This window comes from Macaca thibetana, chromosome 7 (genome assembly GCF_024542745.1).
Source record: "Macaca thibetana thibetana isolate TM-01 chromosome 7, ASM2454274v1, whole genome shotgun sequence".
Taxonomy (NCBI): Eukaryota; Metazoa; Chordata; class Mammalia; order Primates; family Cercopithecidae; genus Macaca; species Macaca thibetana.
The window spans coordinates 133,869,131-133,894,982 of record NC_065584.1 but is presented as its reverse complement, the minus strand read 5'-3'; the positions used below and the strand labels follow the sequence as shown (position 1 = coordinate 133,894,982).

General features: G+C 34.2%; 3 protein-coding genes across 4 annotated transcripts in view; 2 read left to right on the top strand and 1 right to left on the bottom strand.

Annotated features, from left to right (window-relative positions):
- COPS2 (COP9 signalosome subunit 2) overlaps positions 1 to 25,852 on the top strand; it is a 495,307-nt gene that overhangs the window by 107,234 nt on the left and 362,221 nt on the right. The gene's annotated exons all lie outside the window — the stretch shown is intronic.
- FAM227B (family with sequence similarity 227 member B) overlaps positions 1 to 25,852 on the top strand; it is a 283,220-nt gene that overhangs the window by 99,199 nt on the left and 158,169 nt on the right. The gene's annotated exons all lie outside the window — the stretch shown is intronic.
- Positions 6,885 to 25,852, bottom strand: part of FGF7 (fibroblast growth factor 7) — a 67,896-nt gene continuing 48,928 nt past the window's right edge. Inside the window, exons 3-4 of the mRNA XM_050797210.1 lie at positions 11,911 to 12,014; positions 6,885 to 10,826 (exon numbers count right to left, since the gene is read on the bottom strand). Coding sequence (XP_050653167.1) covers positions 10,632 to 10,826; positions 11,911 to 12,014 — 299 coding nt within the window. The 3' untranslated portion in view covers positions 6,885 to 10,631. The remainder of the gene's footprint in view (positions 10,827 to 11,910; positions 12,015 to 25,852) is intronic.

Below are 25,852 nucleotides of genomic sequence, written 5' to 3'. Positions count from 1 at the left end.
TTTAATTTTAAAACAGTGGGTTTCCATTATATTATTAGATGAATTATTAGCATATTATACTAAATGACATGAAAATCCTGTGTTATGAAGAAGTGAATGCTAAGAGTTTGACTACCTGAGAGATTTAGTTATCAGTTTGCACAAAACAAGGTGATATATTTCTATTCATTTGCAACAATCACATTTGTATCATGCTTAGGTATTAGAATGACTCTTTGCAGTGAGATGTGCCTATCATTCTGTCACTGAATTGAAATTGGTTTGTCCATTAGTTTAATAAATATTTGCTGAGTGCGATGAACATTTACTGAGTCCTTTTATTTCTTGAGTATTAAATATATTTACTGAGTGCTTAACAGATAGTCTTAAAGGAGCTTTGGATACATAAGGGAACAAAACAGACAGTATCCTTTTCCTTATGGAACTTATGGGCTAGTGAGGAGAGACAGACAATAACCAACAAATGTGATTAAATAAGTTATATAGAATGTGTAGTAGGCATACATATACCTACCACACACCTCTCGACTGTGGTATGAATACTGTGTGAGGGGAAAAAAAAAAGAGCCTCCAACTGAGAGGACTGCAGAGGAAGCAGTATCCTAAGAGGGCAGTTAAGTTTTCATTAGAGTAAATCAGTGCAATGTATAAATCTAGCAAAATGTTAGGAAAAGTTTTCACTAATAAAGTCCATCTTGTAACATGGACTTACAGGACAATACTGGACCTTGTTAAACACAGAATGAAGTCAACCAGAAAGTTTGCAACAAAGATGAGACTGAAATTGCAGTTCTTGACAATACACATTTCTCTATTCAATTGAATTTTTTGAATTTATTGCTGCGTCTATGTTTAGGGTGTGTGTGTGTGTGTCTCCCACTAAGGCAATAGAGATGATACTGGTTTGGCAGTTGTTTGATATATGCATATTTATATATAAGACTCAAGCATTAAAATTGCTGTTAGGGTCAAAGCACAATGGTAACTTACGCATGTGCTCTACAATTGACATGCTAAAGACTTAGGAAGTTTTTTTCTCGACAGTCTGTCAGCTATCACTTATGGTTCTTAGTGGTTCCAAAGGCTCATTTGTTCCAAATCTGATCTTCATAAAATTGGTTATATATCTATAGGTATGTAATTGTTTTAAATTTTGAGGCATAGATTTTATTATCACTATTATAGTGTCTAACACTGTACTATTGACCACACACATACACACACACACACACACACACATATATACACATACATACATACCCAGACCTCTTTATATATTTGTGTAACTGAAATAGATGTGGACATATATTTATATAAGTATGTGTGTATTTGTGTTGCTTAGGTAGATAAGTGTAGATGCATGGATAGACATATAGGTATGCCTATCCATCCTCTATCGAGATAGAGATAAAAATTCTCTAAATGCTAGATCAATGGCATAGATTGACATGCAGTGGGAATTTACAGAAAAGAAAAATCATTGTAAGGTAGGACCAAGTCTGGTAATAATTCATTGAAGAGGAGAATCTTGATTTTGTTCTTGATGGCAGAGCAGGGTATTGGTTGATAGTGAGAAGTTGAGACATTCTGGATGATAGAGACAATATAGACAAATCCCAGAGACAGGACGAAGTATGGTATGTATACAAAATGACATGAACAATGGTCTAAGCAGACTATGAAGTTCATGAACAGTGAGGAGATTGGACCGGATGGATGGAACCAATTTGTTGATGGTTTTGATTCCAGTTTAAAGAATTTTACCCAAATTCAGTCAGCCCTAGAGAGACCATGTGGGTTCTACAATTAGTAATTGACATAGTTTAAATGACGTTTTAGGAATATTAGGTAACTAAACAGGAATTGAGACAATGAGGACCTGGAACAGAAAAACAAATAGGATGCTATTGCTAAACTTTAGGTACAACTTAATGAGGTCATGAAAGTAGTGAGGAAGAGATGAGACAGGGACATTAGGTAAGAAGAGTTGAGCAATCTTGGTGATTACTGGAAAAAGGAACAGATTCAAGAAGAAGATTCAGGACACAGTCACCACTAAAATATGGTAACAATGACTACATTGTTATGAAATTATGGAGTTTCAGCGAGTTTAGTTAATTGAATGAGATGAGCAATGTGGGTACCAGGTTTGGTCATTCATGTAGAAGACCATGCTATGTATTACATCAGTGTGGCACCAACAACACACTCTTCCAGCTCCATAAAAACTGAATATGGAGAAGATAATTTTTTCAACCACATTTGCCTTCTGATAATAAAGATCATATATATTAATGTAGAAAATTTGAAAATAAAGAAGTATTTAGAAGACAATAAAATATCACCTGTGATTTAACCTTAATAACATTAAAGCATGATAAATATTTCTGTTCTGAAAGAGAATAAAAATCCAAATATTATTTTTGAAACAGTGAATGGAGCTAATTAGGAAGATTTATTAGCAAAACAGTAACATTTTTCTTTTTTCATTATAGAGCAATATCATAAAAGTTGGACAAATGAGTAGCTAGTTGAGTGACATGTACAATAAATGAGAAATATGAAAAATTAACAATTAACGTTGTTAACTGTAGAAACTTAAAGTTGAATTGAGATAAGCACTGTCACCTAGCAAAACAATGACAGAGAGGAATAAAGAACAGGGAGAAAAGCTGAAAAATGTTACACAATTGTTACATGATTCATTCTAAGAAGGCCTATGAGCATGAATTGCTGAACACACTAAGCTTTCAAGGATAAGAGATGAAGTACTTCAAAAGCAAAAAGTTTTGATCTCTTGCCTTTCCTAATGGATGCTATTTAAACTGTATACAGGACTAGCATCACTATCAATGCTATCAAATATTTTGTGCTCTCAAACCTGTGATTGACAGAATTTTATAAAAATATAGATGTGTTTTTACCTCACATAGTGATTGCTGCATTTGTTAAATAGCATATTTTTAAAAACAGATTCTAAAGGAACTCGCCAATATATAACACAGACCTTTGTATAGCAAGAGATAAGATTATGTAGCATGATGACAAGACTGGAAAGATCTTTGTATATAAAATTTATTATATATTTTATCAATAGGTTATTAATATGGGTCAATTAGTAAGCAAGTATTAATAGTATTAAGTACTTTTTGAGGTTCTATTTCCCTACTAGATTCCATGCAGAATTTTAAAAAGGCAATAGTTATTTTTACTTTTTTCACACTCAACATATATTTATCATACAGTGCCTGATACAAACATGGTAGAATTGTCAATATATGCTTGTTTAACTGAAGTAGATGAAGACATATATACATAAACATTGCATATATATGTGTATATGTGTGTGTGTGTGTGTGCGCAATCAATTACTATATTAGAGTGCAATAGGATTCAGAGAAGGAAAAAAATTGTTATAAGGCAGGGGCAAGTTTGGGAATAGCTCATTAAACTTGAGCTTTGTCCTTAAGAGCAGAGCAGGGTATGGATTGATTGAAAGTAGGACGTAGAGATATTCTAAGCAGTGGGGACAGTATAGACAAAACTCAAAGGCAGAATTAATTTACAACTTGTGTAAATCATGATAAATACAATGAACTAAAGAAACTATGAGGTTTATATTGAACAGTGAGAAGATTGGACAGTCACGTTAGAGCCAATTGTTTGACAGCTTTGGGTGCTAGTTTAAGAGATTTAAACTAAACCCAATAGGCAAAAAAGAGCCAATATGGGTCTTCAATTGGCAACTGAAATAGTCAAAGCAGTATTATAAGAAGATTAAAGAATTAGGCAGCATATGAGATGGGAAGGAATTTGAAACAAGAAAGATTAAGGAACTATTGCTAAATTCTAGGCATGAAGTAATAAAGCTGTAGAAGGACGAAGAAAGCAATGAATCTGAATGGATGTTGAGAAAGAAGTTAGCTGAGTGTTGGTGATTTACCATATTCACAGAGTCAAAGGGAAGAAGAGACAAGAACAAGAGCTGACTAAATTTTGAGTATAAAAATAAGAATATTTACTCCCGGCACTGCTAATTAAAATGTACTCTGGAAAAAACTTTCAGAAAATCGGTTTTTCAATTTTATTTCCTGTAATCATCCTAAGAAAATCAGAAATATAAAGAAGCATATATAAATTGTTCATATTTATCTTAGTAAAAAAATTGAAGTAACCAAAAACAATCAACAATAGGAGATATATAATAAAGAAATAATAGTAAAGTAGAAGCCCTCTCATCTAGCCTAGTTGTATCTATTAATTGGTTGCTTAATGGAAAAATTTCAGTCAAGTGAAGAATTATTAAGGTGATATGTACATGCCCTAAATATATTTACTTCAAACATAAAAAGGTACATTCATTTGTCATTTTTCAATGTAGAGCTATGCCCTTTCCTCTGAGTATGATTCTAATAATGATTGTACCCATTAAATATTGTCTATAGTATCCAGTATTTCTTTAAAATGAACTGATAATTCAGGGATATCTGCCAAACAACTTAAGTGCATAATTTCTCTAGATTTTTATTACTTTTTCTTGTTATTTTGCCCACCTAATTCAGCAGCAAAGTTTTTAATTACTCACCTTCTTCCATGGCCACTCCTTAGCCACTATAAGGACAGGCTCCTATTCTGAAGAATATGGAAAACAATTCCAGTTTTAAACAGAGGATGCATGATCTGAAATATATTTTAACAGAATCACTCTGACTGTTCTATTTGAGAATGGACTGTGGTGGGGGAGGGAGAACTTTTATGCACTTTGTATTCCATAATCACTCTGATGCAAAAACAATTGTAGCTCTCTTTCTAGTGTGTGCATTTCCTGTGAGCCCCAGTTGTGAATAGCAGAAAATACAGAGGCATCTAGGAAAACCTAGGGGCGGGAGGGACTGGGAGGGTATAAGGCCTTTCAAGGTGTTTAAAGAAGAGACAAATATGAAGAAGCAGGCATAGTTTCAGAAGAGGTTTTTTTGGTTTTTGTTGTTGTTTGTATTTACCTAATTAGTTCTCAACTGCAGAGGCACATTAGAATCTGCTGGGGAATTTTAAAAATACCACTGCATGGGCCGCCTCTCACATACACTGATGTAACTGGCCTGCGTTGGGGCCTAACTCTCTCTCTCTTTCTCTCTCTGTCTCACTCTCTGTCTCTCTCTCTCTTTCTCTCTCTCTCTCTCTCTCTCTCTGTGTGTGTGTGTGTATATATGTGTGTGTGTGTGTGTATATATATGTGTGTGTATATATATATCCCCTGTTCTCTCTATATATATGTAATCCAAGTTTATGACTTGGATTAGGCAGCCTATAAAATGGCTTCCAGTGATCCCTGCCTTCTGGTATGTATGCCCTTGTATAATACTCTCCTCATGAGTGTAGGCAGAGGCAATATATATATATTATATATAGAACAGGGGATACCAGTGTGCACCTACCATTGAAATCAATTGTTTTCAAGTCTTTTTACGTCTTGTTCTCAGATGGTCTTGGGTAAATTGTGGCTTATTGCCTTCATTGTGTAGAACAAAACACTCTATGGCCCAAAGGAATTCCAGCTGGCATCTATGATCTTATTCTCTTGAGGCAGGGCAGCTAAAGGGAGGATTATCTTCACGTTGAGTCTGATGGCAGGGTAATTTGCTTCATGTGAAGGCAAAGGAATATTGTTAGTTTTTCAGCTACATTGGGAGTTCTAAGTAGGCACATCTCAGGCTAATAGGAAGTCCAGACTGTGGTTCAAACCTTTTCTTAATTATCCTGTGTAGGAATGGACCACGCAGTATCCCTCAAGGAAGAATCAAGAATGTTTCCACAGAGAATATACATATTTCATCTCTTTCTCTGCTGAATGGATCCCCACTGAAAGCCATGAATTACACTTATTAGACCCTGTAGAATCCCAGCTTATGGCAGTGACATTAAAAACATCTAGTTTATGACTTGGATTAGGCAGCCTGTAAAATGGCTTCCAGTGATCCCCGCCTTCTGGTGTGTATGCCCTTGTATAATACCCTCCTCATGAGTGTAGGCAGAGGTAACATCAGTTTTGGAACTAGGTTATATATGTTAAACAAACCTGTGGCTTCCATTTTGGGTACTTTATCTCACACTCTCTGATTTCTTGCTCTGTGGGAAACAGACTGTAATGTTGTAAGCAGTGCTGTGGAGAGGTCCACATGGTAAGGAAGTGATAGGTCCTGACAACAGCCAGTGAGGATCTAAGGTGGATCCCTTTCTGAGTTGAATATTGAGGTAGATGACTACAGCCCTGGTCGACACCTTGATTGCAGCCTCATGAGGAATTCTGACCAAAAACACTGTGCTGAACCATGCCCAGTTTCCTGAGCCACATAAACTATGAGAAAACAAATATTTGTTTCAAGCCATTAAGTTTTAATTTGTTACACAGCAATAGATAACTAACACGTGGAAGGATTCATCAAGAGAAGGGTTTTTCATAAGTGAAATGTTATTCTCATCTCACATTTCAATTATTAGAATATAAATGAAAGAAAATACATTTGGGTAGGCTCTCATAAATTCAATGATAAGGATTTGGAAAATGCAACCACATGATAACCAGGAAGTAAAAGGAAAACATAAGAGGCGTTTTCCCAGACGAGAGTAAATATCTGGTTCCCTGAGAAGTATAGTTTGAAAATGGAGAAATCAGATGTTACTGGAAAGAGGCTAGGACTGTATTATTTCTTGCTTCCTGTCAAGTCTTTTCAACTCAAGAGAAAGTAAATTTTCTCAACAAACCATTCAAAATTAAAGGATAGGTGGGTGTATATGTGTCCCTGAAGGACAAGTGACCTTCACTGAAAGCAGCAGCGTGGTTAAATAAATACTGTACAGAAGTGGAATAAAGCTGACAACAATGCTGAAATAGTTACAAATGAAGTTTTAATGAGCTATTTCATATTAAGATACATATTGAGAATTCAAACCAGGGAGACAAGTTAATAGATATTTTCCCAACTCTGTTTTAGGGTGATCATAGGAATGATACCCACAAGTTAGTCCTAGTGGCCTGCCTCCGTTTTGGTAGATCAGTGATGTATTCTGATTGGCCAGCAATCACCCATACTGACTGTTAAATATTTTTGTTATTGCTCCTACGCATGATGAATTTGAATTCTGGTTTTCTTTAGCCTTGTGTTATTTATGTGTAAAGTTGGATTACGGGAGGCAAAGAATCTCTTGTGTCTCATTCACGCTCAAGTAAATGGCAGTGGGGTAGGGATGTAAATGAAACTGCATGATAAGCCCTGTAAGTCATTCTGATGTATCAATTTTGCTTACTGGTGTTTAATTGCAGACATTGTCATATTAACACAACCACAGATATATTATGGAGTAAGATGCAAAAATCACAGTTAGGAGAAAAGAAATGTTCTGCCTGTGGTGGGCCCGCTTTGCACTATTCTCTAACCTCTTATTTTATACCTGTACTATTAGAGATATTTCAGTAGAAAATCGTGAGGGGCACTGTTTTAGAGTTTTTGTTGTTACAGGGTTGCTTTTACCACAGCGAGGTCCCCTTGTACATCTTTATGTTGTTTGGCAGCCTAGAGAACCAGAAGAGCAAACTCTATGAGACAGAAACCCTAAGCATTTACCTCCAGCATCCCTTCTCTTCTGTCATTAAATTGAATATGTAGCCAGCTCAAAGGCTGACAATTTATACTATGGCTTTTATATTTTTAATTTATAATTTATATTATGGCTTATGTCAAAATGTTTTGTTCACTGCTTTGAAAGTATCTTTTGTTTACTTTTGTTATCATTTTGTATTTTGATTTTTTCCTTTTTAATTGTTAGAAACTCATATATTTAATTTTCTCTTTCAAAGAACACTTTAGAAAGTCTTACTCTGCTTATATGTATATTTCGCACAAAGTTTTCCATTCGTGAACGAAAGACGGATAGGAATCAGAATTGAAAACTACATAATTTCTCTTCTCCTTTTGAGTCAAATCATCATGGTATAGATTAGTAATTCTGTATGAAGTGCATTGCCAAGACATAGTTATGTTTGTGTATAAATGTATATCTCAATAGAAATAAAAAACAAAAAACCCAGAAGACCACTAGCTAATAATACTAATAGTCTAAGGGTAGAAAGCATGTGCTAACTGATCTAGACTCTTGTGACAGTTGTATATCTATCCAGCTGCATGACTTTAGGTGTATCAAAATCTCAGTTTCCTAGACTACAAATGAGTAAGAGGGATGGAGACCCCTTACAGTTTTAAGATTCTAGAATTCTAAGTGTGTGTAACTAAAGCAAATTTTATTTTGTAAAATTTGCATAATAAATTTAAAAATAGGAGAAAAATAATTAAAGTACATGTTTCTAAAAATCTTTTTTAGGTGACTTATACTACCAGGAATGGATTTACCACTAAATATTGGTTTTGCCTAAATCAGCATTGCTATATAATTTAATGGAAGTATAACTCCATAGACAAAGAGCATTTGGTCCTAACATAGCTTGTATTTTATATGTATATACACTATTTCTATTTAAATTTCTGTATAGTCATGTTTTACCCTTTTAAAAAATGAAGATAAGTTTTATTATGTATTTTCTTTTGTCTATAAACATTCAGTGAATTCACACTGAAAACTGATTATGGACAGATAGTCTACTAGGCACTAAGGAAACACATGTGAAAAACAAAGTCCTCCTCTGCCCTCAGTATGCTCGCAAGACTACATACAGTTACTGAAGCCTGACCTCAAAACCTAGCTAGCAAAGTCCTTGAATCAGGTGATAGTTCAGAATACCATTCATGCTCTCTCCCAAGAGTATATCTGAGGAAGGGCAGTTCTTTCTAATTTCCTACATCCTGGTCATGTAGATGAACCACAGGAAAATCAAATGAATCTATTGTTTTTGTTGACCTAATCTTTTCTTATAACTCTCATCTAGAAATGTATTACCAAATACTGTTCATGTAAAGGGACTTGAATGACAAATATTTTGAAATTAAAACCACAATGGTTAGCATACCTTTTAAGTTAGATAAATATTGACCTCCCATTGGTGAACATATAAAGTGCTACCAAGATCTGCCAATGAAAGACTTTTGAAGTGGAAATTCATCTTTGTAATAATCCTGTTATCTGTAGGCTGACCTCAAGCCCTCATGACATTCAGGGCCCCTTATTCCTAACTGTATCTTCTATTTTGGGCATTGTGCTCTTGCCATCTAACAGGAAAACAACTTTCAGTGCTGCCACCTTTTGAACAGCAGAGATTTCTAGAGATTAGAAAATGACTAAATTTAAATACACATAGTTTAAAAATATGATACTTTTCTACTCATGCATTCAAATATATTCTAACTTTAAAATCGTGTAAATACTTATATTTGTAATGATTTCACTTATATGATCCAATTAATTGGCAAGAATATGTGGCAAAAGATTTTTTACACATTTGTATTGTTCCGTGTGAGACATCTATTGTAAGCATTGCTTCAGGCTCTCATTTTTGTCTGCCTTCCAGGATTTGCTGGCCCAAGTGCTGTGTGCTAGACTTAGTGTCAGTCACAAAGGGGAGGGAAACTTGCAGTTGAGCCAGACAGTTTTGTTATTCCTTTAAAATTAAAAGCATATGAAACAGATAGAGCTTATTAAGGTTTTTTTTTTTTATAAATAACATAAACTTAAATAACAAAACAATAAAGTTCAAAAACAACTTAAAATAGAGTTTAATGCTGTAACCATAGGAAAAAAAGCATGATTATTTGTGGGAAGAACATTATTAAAAGCCATATTCCCAAATATGAATTATACAAAGATAGATTATGTTACTTGAAAAAAACTTAAAGATTTCTCAATTTTACTTTGAGGAATTATAAAATGTTATTTTGTGGCGAGTGAGATGAAGTACAGTATTATCATCAATCACTGTTGCTATTTTATATACAAGATTTTTGGAAACATCCTTTTAGCAATACCCTTTCCACTTGAGCAGCATTAGAAATTTTGTTCTTGTTAATAGGTATAAGCATGTTCTAATCCTGTACTTTTGTTAAATTATCTATTTTACTGACTTTCATAATAGATTTTTTGGAGAATATTCTTTTTTTCTGATTAGAGTTTAAGTAGATTATAATTTTTCACTAGAAAGCATTTAAAATGCTGCTAATTTTCCATAGTTAGTGTGGCTTGATTATCTGACAAATCCTGCCAGCAGCCTGTAGGTCTGATATACCTTATATAACATCATCTGCATTATTATTATTATAGCAGCCATTTTATAAGCAGATAGGAATATTTAAATAATCATTATCAGATAATCAAATCTAACATACTCTTAAGGGTAAATTAATTTAAGAAAAAATTACTATTACTAACACCATGATTGTACAACCAGTTTTACAATTTTTTACAACCTTTAGTTACTAAATCTGATTTGTGTGTATACTTTTCAAATCTTTCTTTAATGCAGTGTCTTAAACATAAATGCACAAGTCCAGCTTGATCAGTTTTTCAGTAGTTTTCCAGCCTTTCTTGGTTACTAAAAAATAAAAGGAAAGAAAATTTTGAGAAGAAAGAAAACAGTCCACTTAAAGAAATCTCCCTGCTGGAACTGGTTCTTTATATACCATATACAATTAAGTTATTGCCATAGGAAGAAAGTGGGCTGTTTTTTGTTCTTTCTTCGTTTTTTTTCCTCTTACAGGAATCCCCTTTTGATTTAAGGCAACAAACATTTCCCCTCCATTGTGTGTCCATTTAGCTGATGCATATGTGTTGTAATGGTTTTCCAGAATTAGTTCTTTGAAGTTACAATCTTCATTGCATTCTTTCTGTTAAAACAAACAAACAAACATTATCCAGATGATTTTTAGAGAGGCTCAATTAAACGAAGAGTAAGCAGATAATATTTGGTAGAATTGAAACATACATGACTTTTTTTAACCCTCAGATTGAGCAGGCCAAATGTGGTTTATCAGCTATACTTATGTAGTATATTTGCATTAAAAGGTATCTTAAATTTAAAATAAAAACACCACGTAATACACAGTTAGTTATGAAATATGTGTAGCTTTTTGGCAGTTCATGTCAACTATTCTTTAAAATTAGCACCTATTTCCCCCTAAGTAACAGGCCTCATATTACTATTCCCACATCACTCATTCTTTAACCACTGGAAATTTGGTGTAATTAGCATAACTTCTGCCTCCCTCAAGTGAGAGAGTTGTTTCACAACTTTTCTTTATTTACTTCTACATTGTGTTCAATGGTAATGGAAGATAAAAGGTTAATTTGTTTGTTCATCCATGCAATCATTTGTTCATTCAATTAAACCTATATCATTATATAATTAGCCTGTCCCAGGCATTATGCTGAGCTGTGGGAATATAAAGGAAAGCCAATTATATTTTATTATAGTGGGATGAACTGTTACATATTTTGCATTGTAGTGAAGTGGGAACAATGTGAATAATTACAGTTCAAAGCCCATGATTGTGAGATTGATGTTGATAAATGAACTAAACATTTCAAGATTTTTTTCCCAAGAATTTTCATGTCAGCAATGTGCAAATTGGGTGACCTTTAACAAAAAGAGCTTTAATACTGGCAAATGGAAATTTTGGATTTTAAATATCTAAAATGCACATGGAATTTTAGAGCTGGAAGGATGTTTAGAGGTCAGTTCATTCAACTCATTTTACAGATGAAGAAACCAAAATCCAAAGAACAAGCCATTTGTCCAAAGTCACACAGAAAACATTTTTTTCTTAATGTTTGAGTAAAAAGTGTTTTAATAAAATCATTATATTAATACAGTTGGAGATAAATTAATTCCATTTTTACTTTTCAGAAAGGTGAGATATTTTGACAAAAATTAGTTTTAAAAATTAAGCCTAAGCTATCAATTATCAATACCTTTGCATAGAGTTTTCCTTCCTTGTTCATTGCAAGATAGAATTCACTTTCCACCCCTTTGATTGCCACAATTCCGACTGCCACTGTCCTGATTTCCATGATATCTGCAAGGAATCACAGAAAGACATGTCAAGTATTCGTTCAGCTTTGCAGATGATCCAAGAATGGCCATTTGTTCTTATTTCTGTTTTAATTGGAAGTTTTTAAAATTTTTAATGTGATTATTTACTCAGCCCAAGACTCCGACCCACAACAGATACACACAAACACCAGAATAGTCATTATATAAGGGAAGTACAAACTGATGGGTTTTTTATTTTGTAGAAAATGTGTCTGTATCTAATAAATAGTCATATATTTGAGTTCAGCTTTTTATCCTCCAGAATTAAATTTCTAATTTACTATAATAATAATAGCTAATGTTTATTGAACTGATACCACATGCCAAGGATTATTACATTGCTCTTATGTATTAACACATTTACTCATAACCACAGACTGAAGCAGGTAGTCTTGTTATCCCAGTTTTACAGATCAGGAAACTGAAGCACAGAGAAACTAAGAAATTTGCCCAAATTCTTATACCTGATAAGTAGCAGAACTGGAATTTGAACCCAGATATTCTGGCTCTTAATCATTATATAATTACTTTTCTATTTGAATAAACTTTATCTTAAAAATTATTGCCAACAGAATAGCTCTTGAATATACTGAAAGTGAAGAAAATTCTAATTAAAGCAATTGTAAATGATGGTAAATAGAGCCTACTGCCTTAAAAAAAGATTATTTTAAACTGATAGTATTTTGATACATGGAAAGACCACTTAAAACAAAATACTGAATCCTGTTTCTATAATACTTCATAACTTTATACTGTTATAATTAACTTTTAAATCTTTGTTGAAATTGTATTTACAAAACGTGTTTACACAAGAATGGTAACTTACTATTTGCCTTTATTATATATATCTTCCTTAAATCCTGTGTTTTAATGACACACTAAATAAAGTAAAATCTCAAGAAATTTATTAAAGTGATGTAAGAATTAAAATTTTAGTGTACTTTTATGCAATTTGCTATTAATTATATTTTCTACATGAAGGTTACAGCCCTGAGTCATTCTCTTACCTATGTCTAACACAGTGCAAAGAAAAGTCAAAGTGTCAATTATCTGTGTGATTGGGCCTTCAAAAGCTACTTTCTAAAATATTGACTTAAAGAAAAAACTAATTGTATTGCCCCATACCTTCAATTCATTCTCTTATTTATTTTTTGACTTCATTTTTGCTATCTGAATAATATAATTTCTATTCATGTCATTGGGATTTAATGTAGCCTAGCTAGTATTTGTCATTTGCTTCACATATATGTTGCATATAGAAGCCTGTTTCCCAATATACTGTACTTAACACTAGTCAGAGCTCGTCCAGTTGAGAGTTTCACAGCTGCTCATCTAGAAATTGGGTTTTATTAAGAAAATGCAAATGAATGGGTATTAATCTTTTTATGTATTTATTAAGCATTATCACAATGCATAGAACCCTACTGTGGTTTTAGGATACAAATTAAGAAAAACAGCCCTGGTTCTGAACACCAGAAGTTAAAACCTCATAGAAACAGCAAACATGTCCATATATATCGTTTTAATTAAGATATATATATATCTTACATTAATTAAGATATATATAATTATATATATTAATTAAGATATATATATCTTACTTTTCCCACATCACTCATTCTTTAACCACTGGAAATTTGGTGTAATTAGCAGAACCTCTGCCTCCCTCAGGTGGGAGACTTGTTTCACAACTTTTCTTTATTTACTTCTACATTGTCTTCATATATATATATCCTAGTTAAGATACATATAATTTTAATTAAAAGAAAGCATTTTGAAGAACACAGGCCTGAATAGGCTAGAGAAAATTTAGTAATTGCTTACAAGCACACAAAGGATTATGATGTTGATGCATTCATGTAACATTCAACAGATCTTCACCGAGAGCCAATTCTGTGCCAGGCTCAATTCACAGACAAGCCTTGCCCTTTTAGAGCACTCTGTTTGGTAACTATAACTTCACTTCATTAAAGGAAGCACAAAGGGAAATAACATGCAGAAGAATACTATTAGGTTAAATTTGTACTAATACAATGAAAAATACTGAAGAAATTCATTGATTCAACATATTTGCCTCCAAAATGGAATAAATATATCAATTAGGTTGGTGCAAAACTAATTGTGGCTTTTGCCATTACTTTTATGACAAAAACTGTAATTACCTTTGCATCAACCTAATATTTAAAAGACATATGGAATAGTTGGTTTCTAAAGATCTTAGCATTGTAAAATATCATTAAGAAGTAAATATTTTCTTTTCCTTCAAGTCTCTTTACTCCTGCCATTTCTCCCTTTATTTAATATATTTTCTTTTAGATAAAAAGAGAATGCTGATGCACAAGCTTGGAGTGTCTTTCATGATCAGTTATTAGGGACTGGAATCTGTAACGTTTGCTGGCTTTTCTTTGACAGAACAATTGTAAAACATAAATGTTGACTGATAGAGTTATTGTTAATTATGATAGGCAGACATCTTCCCTTTTAGGTCCAGTCATGACAGTAAGTTCATATTGCCCCACTCCCAAAATGTTTTCTTCTATCCCCTGCCTGTCTATTGCACTTTACAAGAGGTGATGGCTGGGTGCGGTAGCTCACATCTGTAATCCTAGCACTTTGGGAGGCCGAGTCAGGCGGATCACTTGAGGTCAGGAGTTCAATACTACCCTGACCAACATGGTGAAACCCTGTTTCTACTAAAAATACAAAAAATTATCCAGGTGTGGTGGTGGGTGCCTGTAATCCCAGCTACTCAGGAGGCTGAAGAAGGAGAATGGCTTGAACTCAGAAGGCAGAGGCTGCAGTGAGCCAAGACAGTGCCACTGCCCTCTAGCCTAGGTGACAGAGTGAGACTCCATCTCACAAAAAAAAAAAAAAAAAAAAAAAAAAATTAGTTGGGCATGGTGGTGCATTCCTGTAATTCTAGCTACTTGAGAGGCTGAGGCAGGAGAATCACTTGAACCCGGGAGGCAGAGGTTGCAATGAGCCGAGGTCACACCACTGCACTCCAGTCTGGGGGTGGAGTGAGACTCTGTCTCAAAAATAAATAAATAAATAAATAAATAAAAATAAGGTGATGAACATTTTTAATCTTATCCCTCCACATATTAGGGTTAAGGATACCAAAAATTCTTTGAAAAGATTCTACCTTTAGCTGAGATTAGAATAGAGGTATATTCTTAATTGCTTGCCATATTTGAAAAATACCATTAACACTGGGAAATCAATGTATCTAAAAGACAATTGCTTGGGGAGAGCATTAAGCAGTGTTTTCAGAATCAATACCTTATCAACCCTGATTTTCTAGTCCATTTTGCTCCATGTCCTATGACCCTCTTTCATTCAAGAAAAGCTCAAGGATAAAGAAATTAACATTTTCACTCTTTTGTTCAGTTGCAGCGTGGGGAGTGATGTTCCTTTCAGTATGCACAAATATTTATAGAAGTATTCACTATGGGCCGGGCGCAGTGGCTCACGCCTGTAATCCTAACACTTTGGGAGGCCAAGGCGGGCAGATCACCTGAGGTCAGGAGTTCAAGACCAGTCTGGCAAACATGGTGAAATCCCGTTTCTACTAAAAATACAAAAATTAGCCAAGCATGATGGTGGGTGTCTGTAATCCCAGTTACTCGGGAGGCTGAGGCAGGAGAATCACTTGAACCTTGAGTTGGAGGTTGCAATGGGCTGAGATTTCACCATTGCACTCCAGCCTGGACAACAAGAGCTAGACTCCATCTCAAAAAAAAAAAAAGAAAAATAAAAGAAGTATTAACTATGAAATTATGAAATCCTGCCCTCCAAATCAGAAGCCACGAAGTTGCTCAGAATACATAATAGAAAAATATGTAATATGCAGATATTAAGTTAGCTACGAATATAAGTTAATTATACTTGGTCTTTTTGCCTACAGTGTATCTGTTGCCTCACATAAAACAAATAGAAGAGGCTATCTTTCTTTGTGGATTTCCATTTGTGCTTAAGAGAAGTTTGTTCACATAAGTAGCACTCAGTAAATTTATTCCCAAAGATTTAAAGCATATTACATAGATGCATCACATTGTGGACATGATGTCCATGGTAGCATAATGGTACAGTTCAAAAATATAAATAAAAGAGAAGGAGAGAATCAGCTCATGCAATGTAACATGAAAAACCAGGCAATGTGTCAAACTCTTTGACTATTTAGCCTCGTCAGCAATATTGTCAACAATAGCATAAATTTATTATTTAGGATGTTACCGTTACACACTAGAGACTGTGCCCTAAATGACTTCCCTATTTTTTATCCTCTGGTTCAATAATTCATGAATTTATCTAAACCTTCTTGTCTGTTTATTATTTAAACCTATATCACACTTGGAATGAAAAGTGAGGAATTTTGATTTAAATTGCAATTGCTTTTCAAAAAAATTCTCTAAAATCTTTCAGAATTTTAGGTGTCCCTCTAATCTTGTATTTCAGAAATTGATACTAATTCTTTTTTTAGTTACCAATAGCTTTGTGATTTTAAAGTGCTTTAACTTTTCTGTTTGAAAAATTACTTTTTAGTGTCTCACCACATAGAATCCATGCCCACCAATCTTAGCATCATGAATATTTCTTTTTCCTGAAACCTTTAAAGCTTTATATTTAAAGTTTTGAGGGGGTATATGTTAATATGGCTGTGCTAGCATGATAACTAAATATTATTTTCAAGTTGGAAAAAAAAGTGGAGGCAGCGGTTTGATGGTTAGCCAATCAGAACTTTTAATCTTGTCCTTGATCAAATATACCCTCTTGGGCATGTTAAAACTAAGAACTAGTATCAACAAAGAAGAAAACATTTAAATTTAAGTAAATTTTATGATTTTCTGTCAAGCCTGGATTGTTGAGTGGGAAATCTTAACCATTATAAATTTATATTATGTTTAAGGCTATAGATTCCATTCATTTTACATCACTAAAACACACCAACATACACATATATGCAAAAAATACATGAACATATCCAACATATACAAAAAACACTGAAAACACAACAATAAGAAAATAAAACCTAGTTAAAAAGTGGGCAAAATCTGGACATCTCACTAAAGATACACTTAAAGGGCAAATAAGCATATGAAAAGATGCTCAATATCATAGATCATTAGGGAATCGCAACATGGATGCAGCTGGAGGCCATTACCCTAAGCAAATTAACACAGGAACAGAACACTAAATACTACATGTTTTCACTTATAAGTGACAGCTAAACACTAGGTACTTAAGTACATAAAAATGGCAACAACTGACACTGGGGACTACTTGTGGGGAGTAGATGAGGGAAAGGTTGAAAAACCATTAGGTACTATGCTCAGTACCTGGGTGACGGGAGCAGTCATACCTCAAACCTCAGTATCACACAGTATACCCAGGTAACAGTCCTGTAATGTACCCCCTGAATCTAAAATAAAAGTTGAAATTATTTAAAAAGGAATTGCAAATTGAAACAACAATGAGATACCTCTATACAACTAAACTCCAAAAAACTGACAGTGCTGTATGCTGGCAAGGATGCAAAGCAACCAAAACTCTTCCATTACTAGTGGGAATGCAAAATGGTGCAGTCACATGGTAAGACAGTTTGGCAGTTTCTTAAAAACTAAACATACTCTTAATATATAATCTAGCAGTCATGCCCCCAGGTATTTGCCCAATTGAATTGAAAACTTATGTCCACACAAAAACCTGAACATGACTATTTATAGCAGCTTTATCCATACCATCAAAAACTAGACACAACATATCTAATAGGTAAATGGATAAACAAACTATGGTACACGTATACATTGGAATATTATTTAGCAATAAAAAGATATTGAGCTGTGAAGCCACAAAAAGACAAGGGGAACTTTAAGTACATATTGCTAAGTGAAAGAAACCAGTCTGAAAAGGCCACATACTGTATGAGTCCAGCCATATGACATTCTGGCAAAGGCAAAACTTTAGAGACAGTAAGATCAGTGGTTGCAAGGGCCTTGAGGAGAGCAGAAAAAGGATGAAAACCTGAATCACAGGGGATTTTTAAATCAGTGAAACTCTTCTGCATAATACTGTAATAGTGGATACATAATATACATTTGTCAGAACTCATACAACTATACAGAGCAAAGCCTGGACCTTAGTATAAACTAACAGTATAAATAAATACTGGCTCATCTATTCTAACAAATGTGCCACGTTAATGCAAGATGTTTATAATGGAGGAACTGTGGGGGGAAATGGAGATTGTTTATGGGAACTCTATTATCTGCTCTTTTTTTTTTTTTTTTTTTTTTTTGAGACGGAGTCTCGCTCTGTTGCCCAGGCTGGAGTGCAGTGGCGAGATCTCGTCTCACTGCAAGCTCCGCCTCCCAGGTTCACCCCATTCTCCTGCCTCAGCCTCCGGAGGCGCTGGGACTACAGGCGCCCGCCACCACGCCCGGCTAATTTTTTGTATTTTTAGTAGAGACAGGGTTTCACTGGGTTAGTCAGGATGGTCTCGATCTCCTAACCTTGTGATCCTCCCGCCTCGGCCTCCCAAAGTGCTGGGATTACAGGCGTGAGCTGCCATGCCCAGCCTATCTGCTCGTTTTTTGTGTGTGTGTGTGTAAATCTAAAAGTGTTCTAAAATACAAAGTCTACTAATTTTTAAATGCAGCTGTCTTTAATAATATTGAGTGTAGAGAAACTATTTGTAGTGACATTTTGCATTATTTATTCGTGTCCCGAATATATAGAACATATGGGATTTGTTATTAATTACTATTAAAAATGTCTTTAGTAATGGATTAAGATCTGCTTACCCAATGGATAACTTCTTTCTGTGAAATACAGACAGTAAGGAGGAGTAAGGTCATAATAAAAGCACACTTTGGAAATTGTAGGATACAAATACTCGACATACAGACCACTGTTTCACTTGTTAAGTGTACAGTATCTCTCAGGTGTTTGGGAATGGGAAATAAGAGCCAGTAATATTTTAGAAACTTGATCTGATTACTTTAATTATGATATCACATCTGGATATTAATAAATATATACAAAAATTCAGTTAGTATTTTCTCTTTCCACAGAAAAAAATAAAACCTAGCAGTATATGCCAATTGCAAAAAAACAAAAAAAACCCACACACACACAGGAAAGTAAATAGGAATTCAGAAGAAAGAAGTGGTCAAGGGAGGATTTGAGGAACAGAGCTTGAATTAGATCTTGATGGATGAATAGAACTGACATAGGTAGAAAAGATGGAAACGTGCTAATTGAGAGATGAAAGTACTATGTGCAAGGCCACGGAAGCAAAGATTCAAAAGTCATGTTCAGAAGATTGAAATTAGAGTTTATATGTCTGGAATAGGAAGTGTAACAAAATAGTGAGAGGGTGGAAAAAGAGTTAGGGCCAAATCGTCAAGGGTCTTGAATCTGCTAGGTTCAAGGAATTCTTGTTCCTCAGCCTCCCAAGTAGCTGTAATTACAGGCATGCGCTACCACGGCCACCTAATTTTTGTATTTTTAGTAGAGACCCGGTTTCGCCATGTTGGCCAGGCTGGTCTCAAACTCCTGGCCTCAGGTGGATCCCAAAGCGTTGGGATTACAGGTATGAGCCGCCGCGCCCATCTCTAGCTGTAAATTTTCTGCAAATTGTGTACATTCTTGGGAATTGTTACAAAGTAAAAAAAATCAAATTGTTTTTAGATGTCATGAAAAAAATTAATAAATGTAATAAATAATAAAGTTAGTGTAATGTTTTGTTAAATGTCTGCTAATCTGTATATTTTATTTTCAAATTTTACTGTCACTATCTTAATATTAAAGTTTAAATACATTTGCAAGCCTTTGAAATTTCCACAGGCTCCCAGCTCTGTGCCTATGGGTCAAATGAATAAAATGTCCCTGTCCTTAACTCTGAAATCTTTTCAAAGGACTACCCTGGTTCCTTTTCACTAGCACCAACTTTTTTAACCATGTAGCTAGAATCTGCTCATTTTTCTTCAATTTAACTTTTGCATCCTAACTTCTAATCTCTTTATTGGCGTTCTCTCTTCAAGCTCATGAATAAACTCCTAATTGCCAAATCCAAGAGTGCTTTCAATAACGCTTTCTTTTATGCACTGTTTGGCTCGGTTGAACATTCCTTATTCTAGTCCTAATTCTCATATTTCACTAATCGTGCCCTACCGGAGTGCAGGGTGAAAAGTTAATCAAACTGATCAATTTTTGTGTAGCCAATTCTATATAGATCTTTTGTGATAATTTATTATATTGTATCTGTGCTTAAAAGTATGTTTTCCATACCATTGTCTGAAATATAGTTTATTCTAACTTTTATAGTTTGAATTTTAAATATAAATTCAAATTATTTTAAATTCATCTGGAATTAATTCTGGGGTATGGTGTGAGATGATACTCTAAACCAGCAGTCAGGGACTGGGGGCCAGGGGGAGATTCAGGATGAAACCGTTCCACTTCAAATCGTCAAGCATTGGTGAGATTTTCATAAGGAGCACACAACCTAGATCCCTGGCATATGCAGTTCACAGTAGGGTTCACGCTCCTATGTCATTCTAATGCCGCAGCTAATCTGACAGGAGGTGGAATGCTTGCTCACCCTCCACTCACCTCCTGCTCTGTGGCCTAGTTCCTAACAGACCACAGAGGAGTACAGGTCCGCAGCCCAGGGGTTGGGGGCTCCTGCCCTAAACTGATATTTTATTCCTTCAAATAGCAATCTAGTTTTTCTCAACATCATTTATTAAACATTCTATTCCTTTTTTTATTGATGCCTCTCTTTTACCTTTTATTAACTGTTTTGTCCCATTGATTTTCCTGCCTGTCAGCAATATAATCTCATTAATTTATTGTAGGTTACCAGTTTTCAGGTGGTTCATTACATTTGCAAGTAGCGTTGATTGTGTTACCAATTATACGTGAATATATCCTCTGAAGCTATGCAGAATAAATCATACCATTTCCACATAACAGCCCTTGAAAGAGGTGAAGACAATGATCATGCTTCCCATCATCCATAGTTTCTTTGGCCCTTTCTCATATGGTATGAATTCCAGACTCTTTACCAGCTACATTATTTACTTAAAATAAGTGTCTCAGCAAGAACTGGACTGATATAGAAAGCCTAAGACAGAATATTGTTCATTATTTTCCTTGAGATAGACCATAAACGTATTTTACAGTAACACAATCTCACCATCGCCTTAAAAATATTTTTAATTCTGTCATTATTTTAGAGTTTGAATACAATTAAAAGTATGCCTATCAAAAATAAATTTTGTTTTAGGTTAGTATATTTTTCAAGGTTATATTATAAAGTTTGATTAAATATATTTTATATATAAAGGCAAATGTCAACTGTTCCCCTTCAACAAATGATGAATGTTCTTCATTTTCTTTAAATTAATTACACTTTTAAAAACCTCATGATTTTTGAAAGCATAAATTTCAAAATGACCTCATATAGCATGTGTAGAATTAAAAGTGAGTTAAATAAATATATGTTGAAATATAAATGTTATAGCATCAAAGATGACAAAATCTAGTTTTGGGATCTAATCATTAAAATTCTTTCTATGCTTTAAAAAAATTAGCTCACTTATTTTTAAAATTTCTTTGGTTTCTAAATGTTGAAATAAGAGAAATAATTTTATTCTTCTATTTGCAAATAATGCTCCATAAATAAAATATTGCAGGTGTAGAGAGTCGTTATACCCCTCCAAAACTTGTGAGACCAACTCCAATATGATTGTCAGAATATTTTCTGTAACATACAAAGATATTTAACAAGTGTTTATTATTTATTTCCAGACCCATTCTTGGCACTAGCACTGTACTGATCTGAAGAAAATTATCTAAAAGTTAACCGTAAATGTCAAATATATGTCGGTTTAAAAAATAAAATAAAAGCGAATTTTTGAGTTATTTTATGCTTCTAATAACTTATGTTTAACTCAGTGTTCTTTATACTTTCTCTTGTTAACCAATGGTTTGCTAAGGTTATAAATTTAGCAACATATGACAATGAATGAACTTATTTATATAACAGTGAACATCATCATGACTTCATTAAATGACGAAAGAATGAGTTAACAAAATTGTGAGTAAATCTATCTCATATTTCTAAATTCCAGGCATTCATATTTGATATCTTTGTGGAGGCACTCAAACCATTCTTTTCTAAATTGAAAAAATACAACATTTTTTTTTAAAATTTATAAGTTGAAAAAAGATTACAGTATGCCTTTAGTTAAATTAATCCCCCAAGTACCTTTGGAAACATTTGAGTGGTCCACATACAATTGCTTAAGAAATGGTGAGTTTTAATTCAGCCACTTCAATTCTGTTTATAATTTGGCATGGAATAAATCACAAATAACTGATACATGAATATATTAAAATGTATGGTACCCAAAAAATTAGCTACTCCTTTCTCTTATTTGTCATTGGCAAATTTGGGAAATGTCTTCGTCTATAATGTCATGTAACTTTTCCATCTACTATTTATCATTGCATCTGTGCTTTTTTTTCTACCCATTTGAGGTTACACGTTTTGATTCTGGCCCTTTTCTTATGAGGCATAATAAGCTTTCTATTCTCTTCTTGTCATATCTTTGCCCCATAAGTCTTCAGGCTTATGACAGTATAATGTCATTCATTATGATGTTCATTACTTCAATCATGTGTAGGCATTTTTCTCCCCAACTTTCTGAGTAAAGATTCTTAATTATTCCCAACTTTTATTCTCTCTTTTTTCCATGGCAATAGAATTTTTAGCTGACTGCATAAAATAAACTTTCCATTTTCCAGTCTTTTTTGCAGCTTGATGTGGCCATGTGACCAAGTTTTAGCTGATATGATTTAACTGAAATGTCCTATGGCAACTTCCAAAAATCTTCCATAAAAGATAGCCAGCAGAAGCCCTTTGTGCTCACTTTTAATCCCTTTATTCCATATGCCTGCTGGAATTTGGATTCTACCTTGGGTTATGAGAACAAAGAGATTGTGGAACAGTGAGCTAAATGGACCTGGAAACTTCCAGATGTTTTTGTGGAGCAGAGTTGTCACTCCTCCAGACATTTATTGCATGGAGAAATAAACAATTTTTTAAGCCAAACTGAATCTTAACTAATGCACCCCAATTTCATTTTACTTCAAATGCATTCTTCAAAAAATGTACATACAAGTCCAGGAGCCTATTTTTTCAGTTATTCTAAGCCAGCAGCTGGAAAGACAAGTCTTATTTTCAACACTGTTGTTAATGGCCAGGTGTTTACTTTCACAGCTTTTTTTTTTTTTCACTTCTAAAGTCATGAGATAAAACTAGAAGAAAAAATGAAAACAACACCTGTGCTGTCATGTCTTTCATTTTCCTATCCAGAACTTCACTGTCATGAGAGATTCCAAGTTTCTTCTGGTGCTGTCATTTATTCCTACATGTGTCAGCATTTAGTTAGCTTGATAAATCTTTTCTGGCTGCCCTTTACATCTTGATACACATGTCAGGAAGACCACAGCTCCCCCCTCAGCAAACTGTCAAACCTGTGTTCAGCTGCTTCCTAGCCAAGAAATTACCTAATGTCAGCTAGCTTTTCTGGATACTCATTATTGTTACATAAAGCATGAGATGCTGTTGCCACTCTCAAAAAGACCAGGTTCACCATTCTTGATTAGAAAATCATAACTTTTCATTTTTGAATAAAACAAGTTATTGATTACTTAACTATGTTCAGTACTCTACATATCTGTCATCTTTCTTCTGTATATAAATGCATTACATTTGCCACAATCTTTTTTTTTTTTTTTTTTTTTTTTTTTTTTGAGATAGTCTCATTCTGTAGCCCAGGCTACAGTGCAGTGGCGCCATCTAGGCGCACTACAACCTCCACCTCCCAGGTTCAAGCGATTCTCCTCCGTGAGCCTCCCGAGTAGCTGGAATTACAGGTGTGTGCCACCACACCAGCTAATTTTTGTATTTTTAGTAGAGAAGGGGTTTTGCCATGTTAGCCAGGCTGGTCTCGAACTCCTGACCTCAGGTGATCCGCCCACCTCGGCCTCCCAAAGTGCTGGGATTACAGGCACGAGTCACTGTACCCAGCCTTACAATTTCCATATTCTTAACGATGGTTTGGATTCCCTAGCCTCTTTAGATTTTTTCTTCTTGGCTTCCTTTCTGAATTAGTTTTTCTACTCCCTCTAAAAGTGCTTACCTTTTCTAATAAGCTGTAGCATAGAAAAGGGTATCAACAAGACTTTTCACTTTCACATCTAGTCAAGAAAAACAGTTTACATTATACATGATTGGTGACCATCTCAGACACAAGATGTGGAACAAACACAACAAATATGTTCCAAGTGGGCTGCAGTAGTTCCCTTGGTGTCCTTACATCCTGGAATTTCTCCCAGCAAGCTGTTTGAGTTCTTGGAAGTATTTCTTTTCATTCTTTCTAGATGACACCCTTGTCACTGCATTTCTACTTTGTTGATCTTCTAGGAAATGATACATAATGCTGGAATGTACCACCTTAATGTCAAACTTCAGCAAACATGATAGATCACAAATACTCATTTATACTTAATAGCAGTGATCCAAATTATTTCTATCACATTTATACATTCCTCTTGCTATGCCCATTTTTTCAACTTCCAGGCCCAATGGATGTTGAGGCTAAAGCAAAAGACGTTAAAGAAGTCAAGTATCATTTCAAACCCAGGTCATTTTGAGAATTAAGGTATGAGAAACGTTAAGGGGATGCTATTTTTACTAGGTGGGAGTGATAATGTGTTGGAGTTTTATAAAGACATTAAGTTTGAAGTCATAGTGGTTTTGTATATACTGGTCCTAAATTTGGCATAAGAAAATCACTTTATGATCTAGATCCACAGCGAAATTATAGCTGTACTAGATATGTAGGATCAACAGAATTGCTTATTGGTAATAAAAAAGAAATTTGTTCAGCACCAAAATATTTCATATCTGACTTTTTAAAATATAGTGATAATGTTAGTGTTTTAATTTTTAAAATATTTAATATGTACTCAGTGTTCCCAATGTTCCCAGTGTTAAAGAATTATCAGGTGTCACTTAAGGTATCCTCACATGTGGTTTTTCTACCCCTGCCTCCCTCTTTAATTTACAATCTACAGTAACATTTTAGAATTCCATCATTTTCCATGCTCTGATCATAACACTGTGCTCTTCAAAACATTAGAATGTCCCATTTTGATTATGGTTGTATGCAGGGCTTAAATTTTACCAGAGAATTAAGAAATATATTAAAGCATAGCTACCATTTCTATTTAATGCCATCCTCTAATGAAAAGATGGAATCATTAAACTCTTAATTGTACTGTGAAGGTGAGAATTCTTTGGTTCGAAGTGGATTTACATTTTCTCAGTTCCATTTATCACCATTTCTCTTTTTGAGTTTGCTTATCGTTATGACTAAGAGAGTCATAAAAAATTGAAAGATAATGACAATATGTTTCAGCCAGTCGCTTCTCAATCACATTATTCCTATTATCAATCACTTTTAAAAGCATATCTTGATAATGTATCTTGATAATGAAGATTATTTCATTACCAGTATCTTGATAATGAGGATTATTTCATTCTCTGCCAACTACTAATTAGTTGTTGCAAATGAAGTCCTTGGCTACTTTTTGTCTGCCTCATAGTAAAATCAAGGAATTTAAGTAAATACTTTATTGAATTACTTCAATTCAATACTTTATTGAAGTGACACCTAATAATTTAATCCATAAGCCACTGTTTTGGTCTTGATTAAGAAATAAATTTTTCTTGTTCTGACTCTA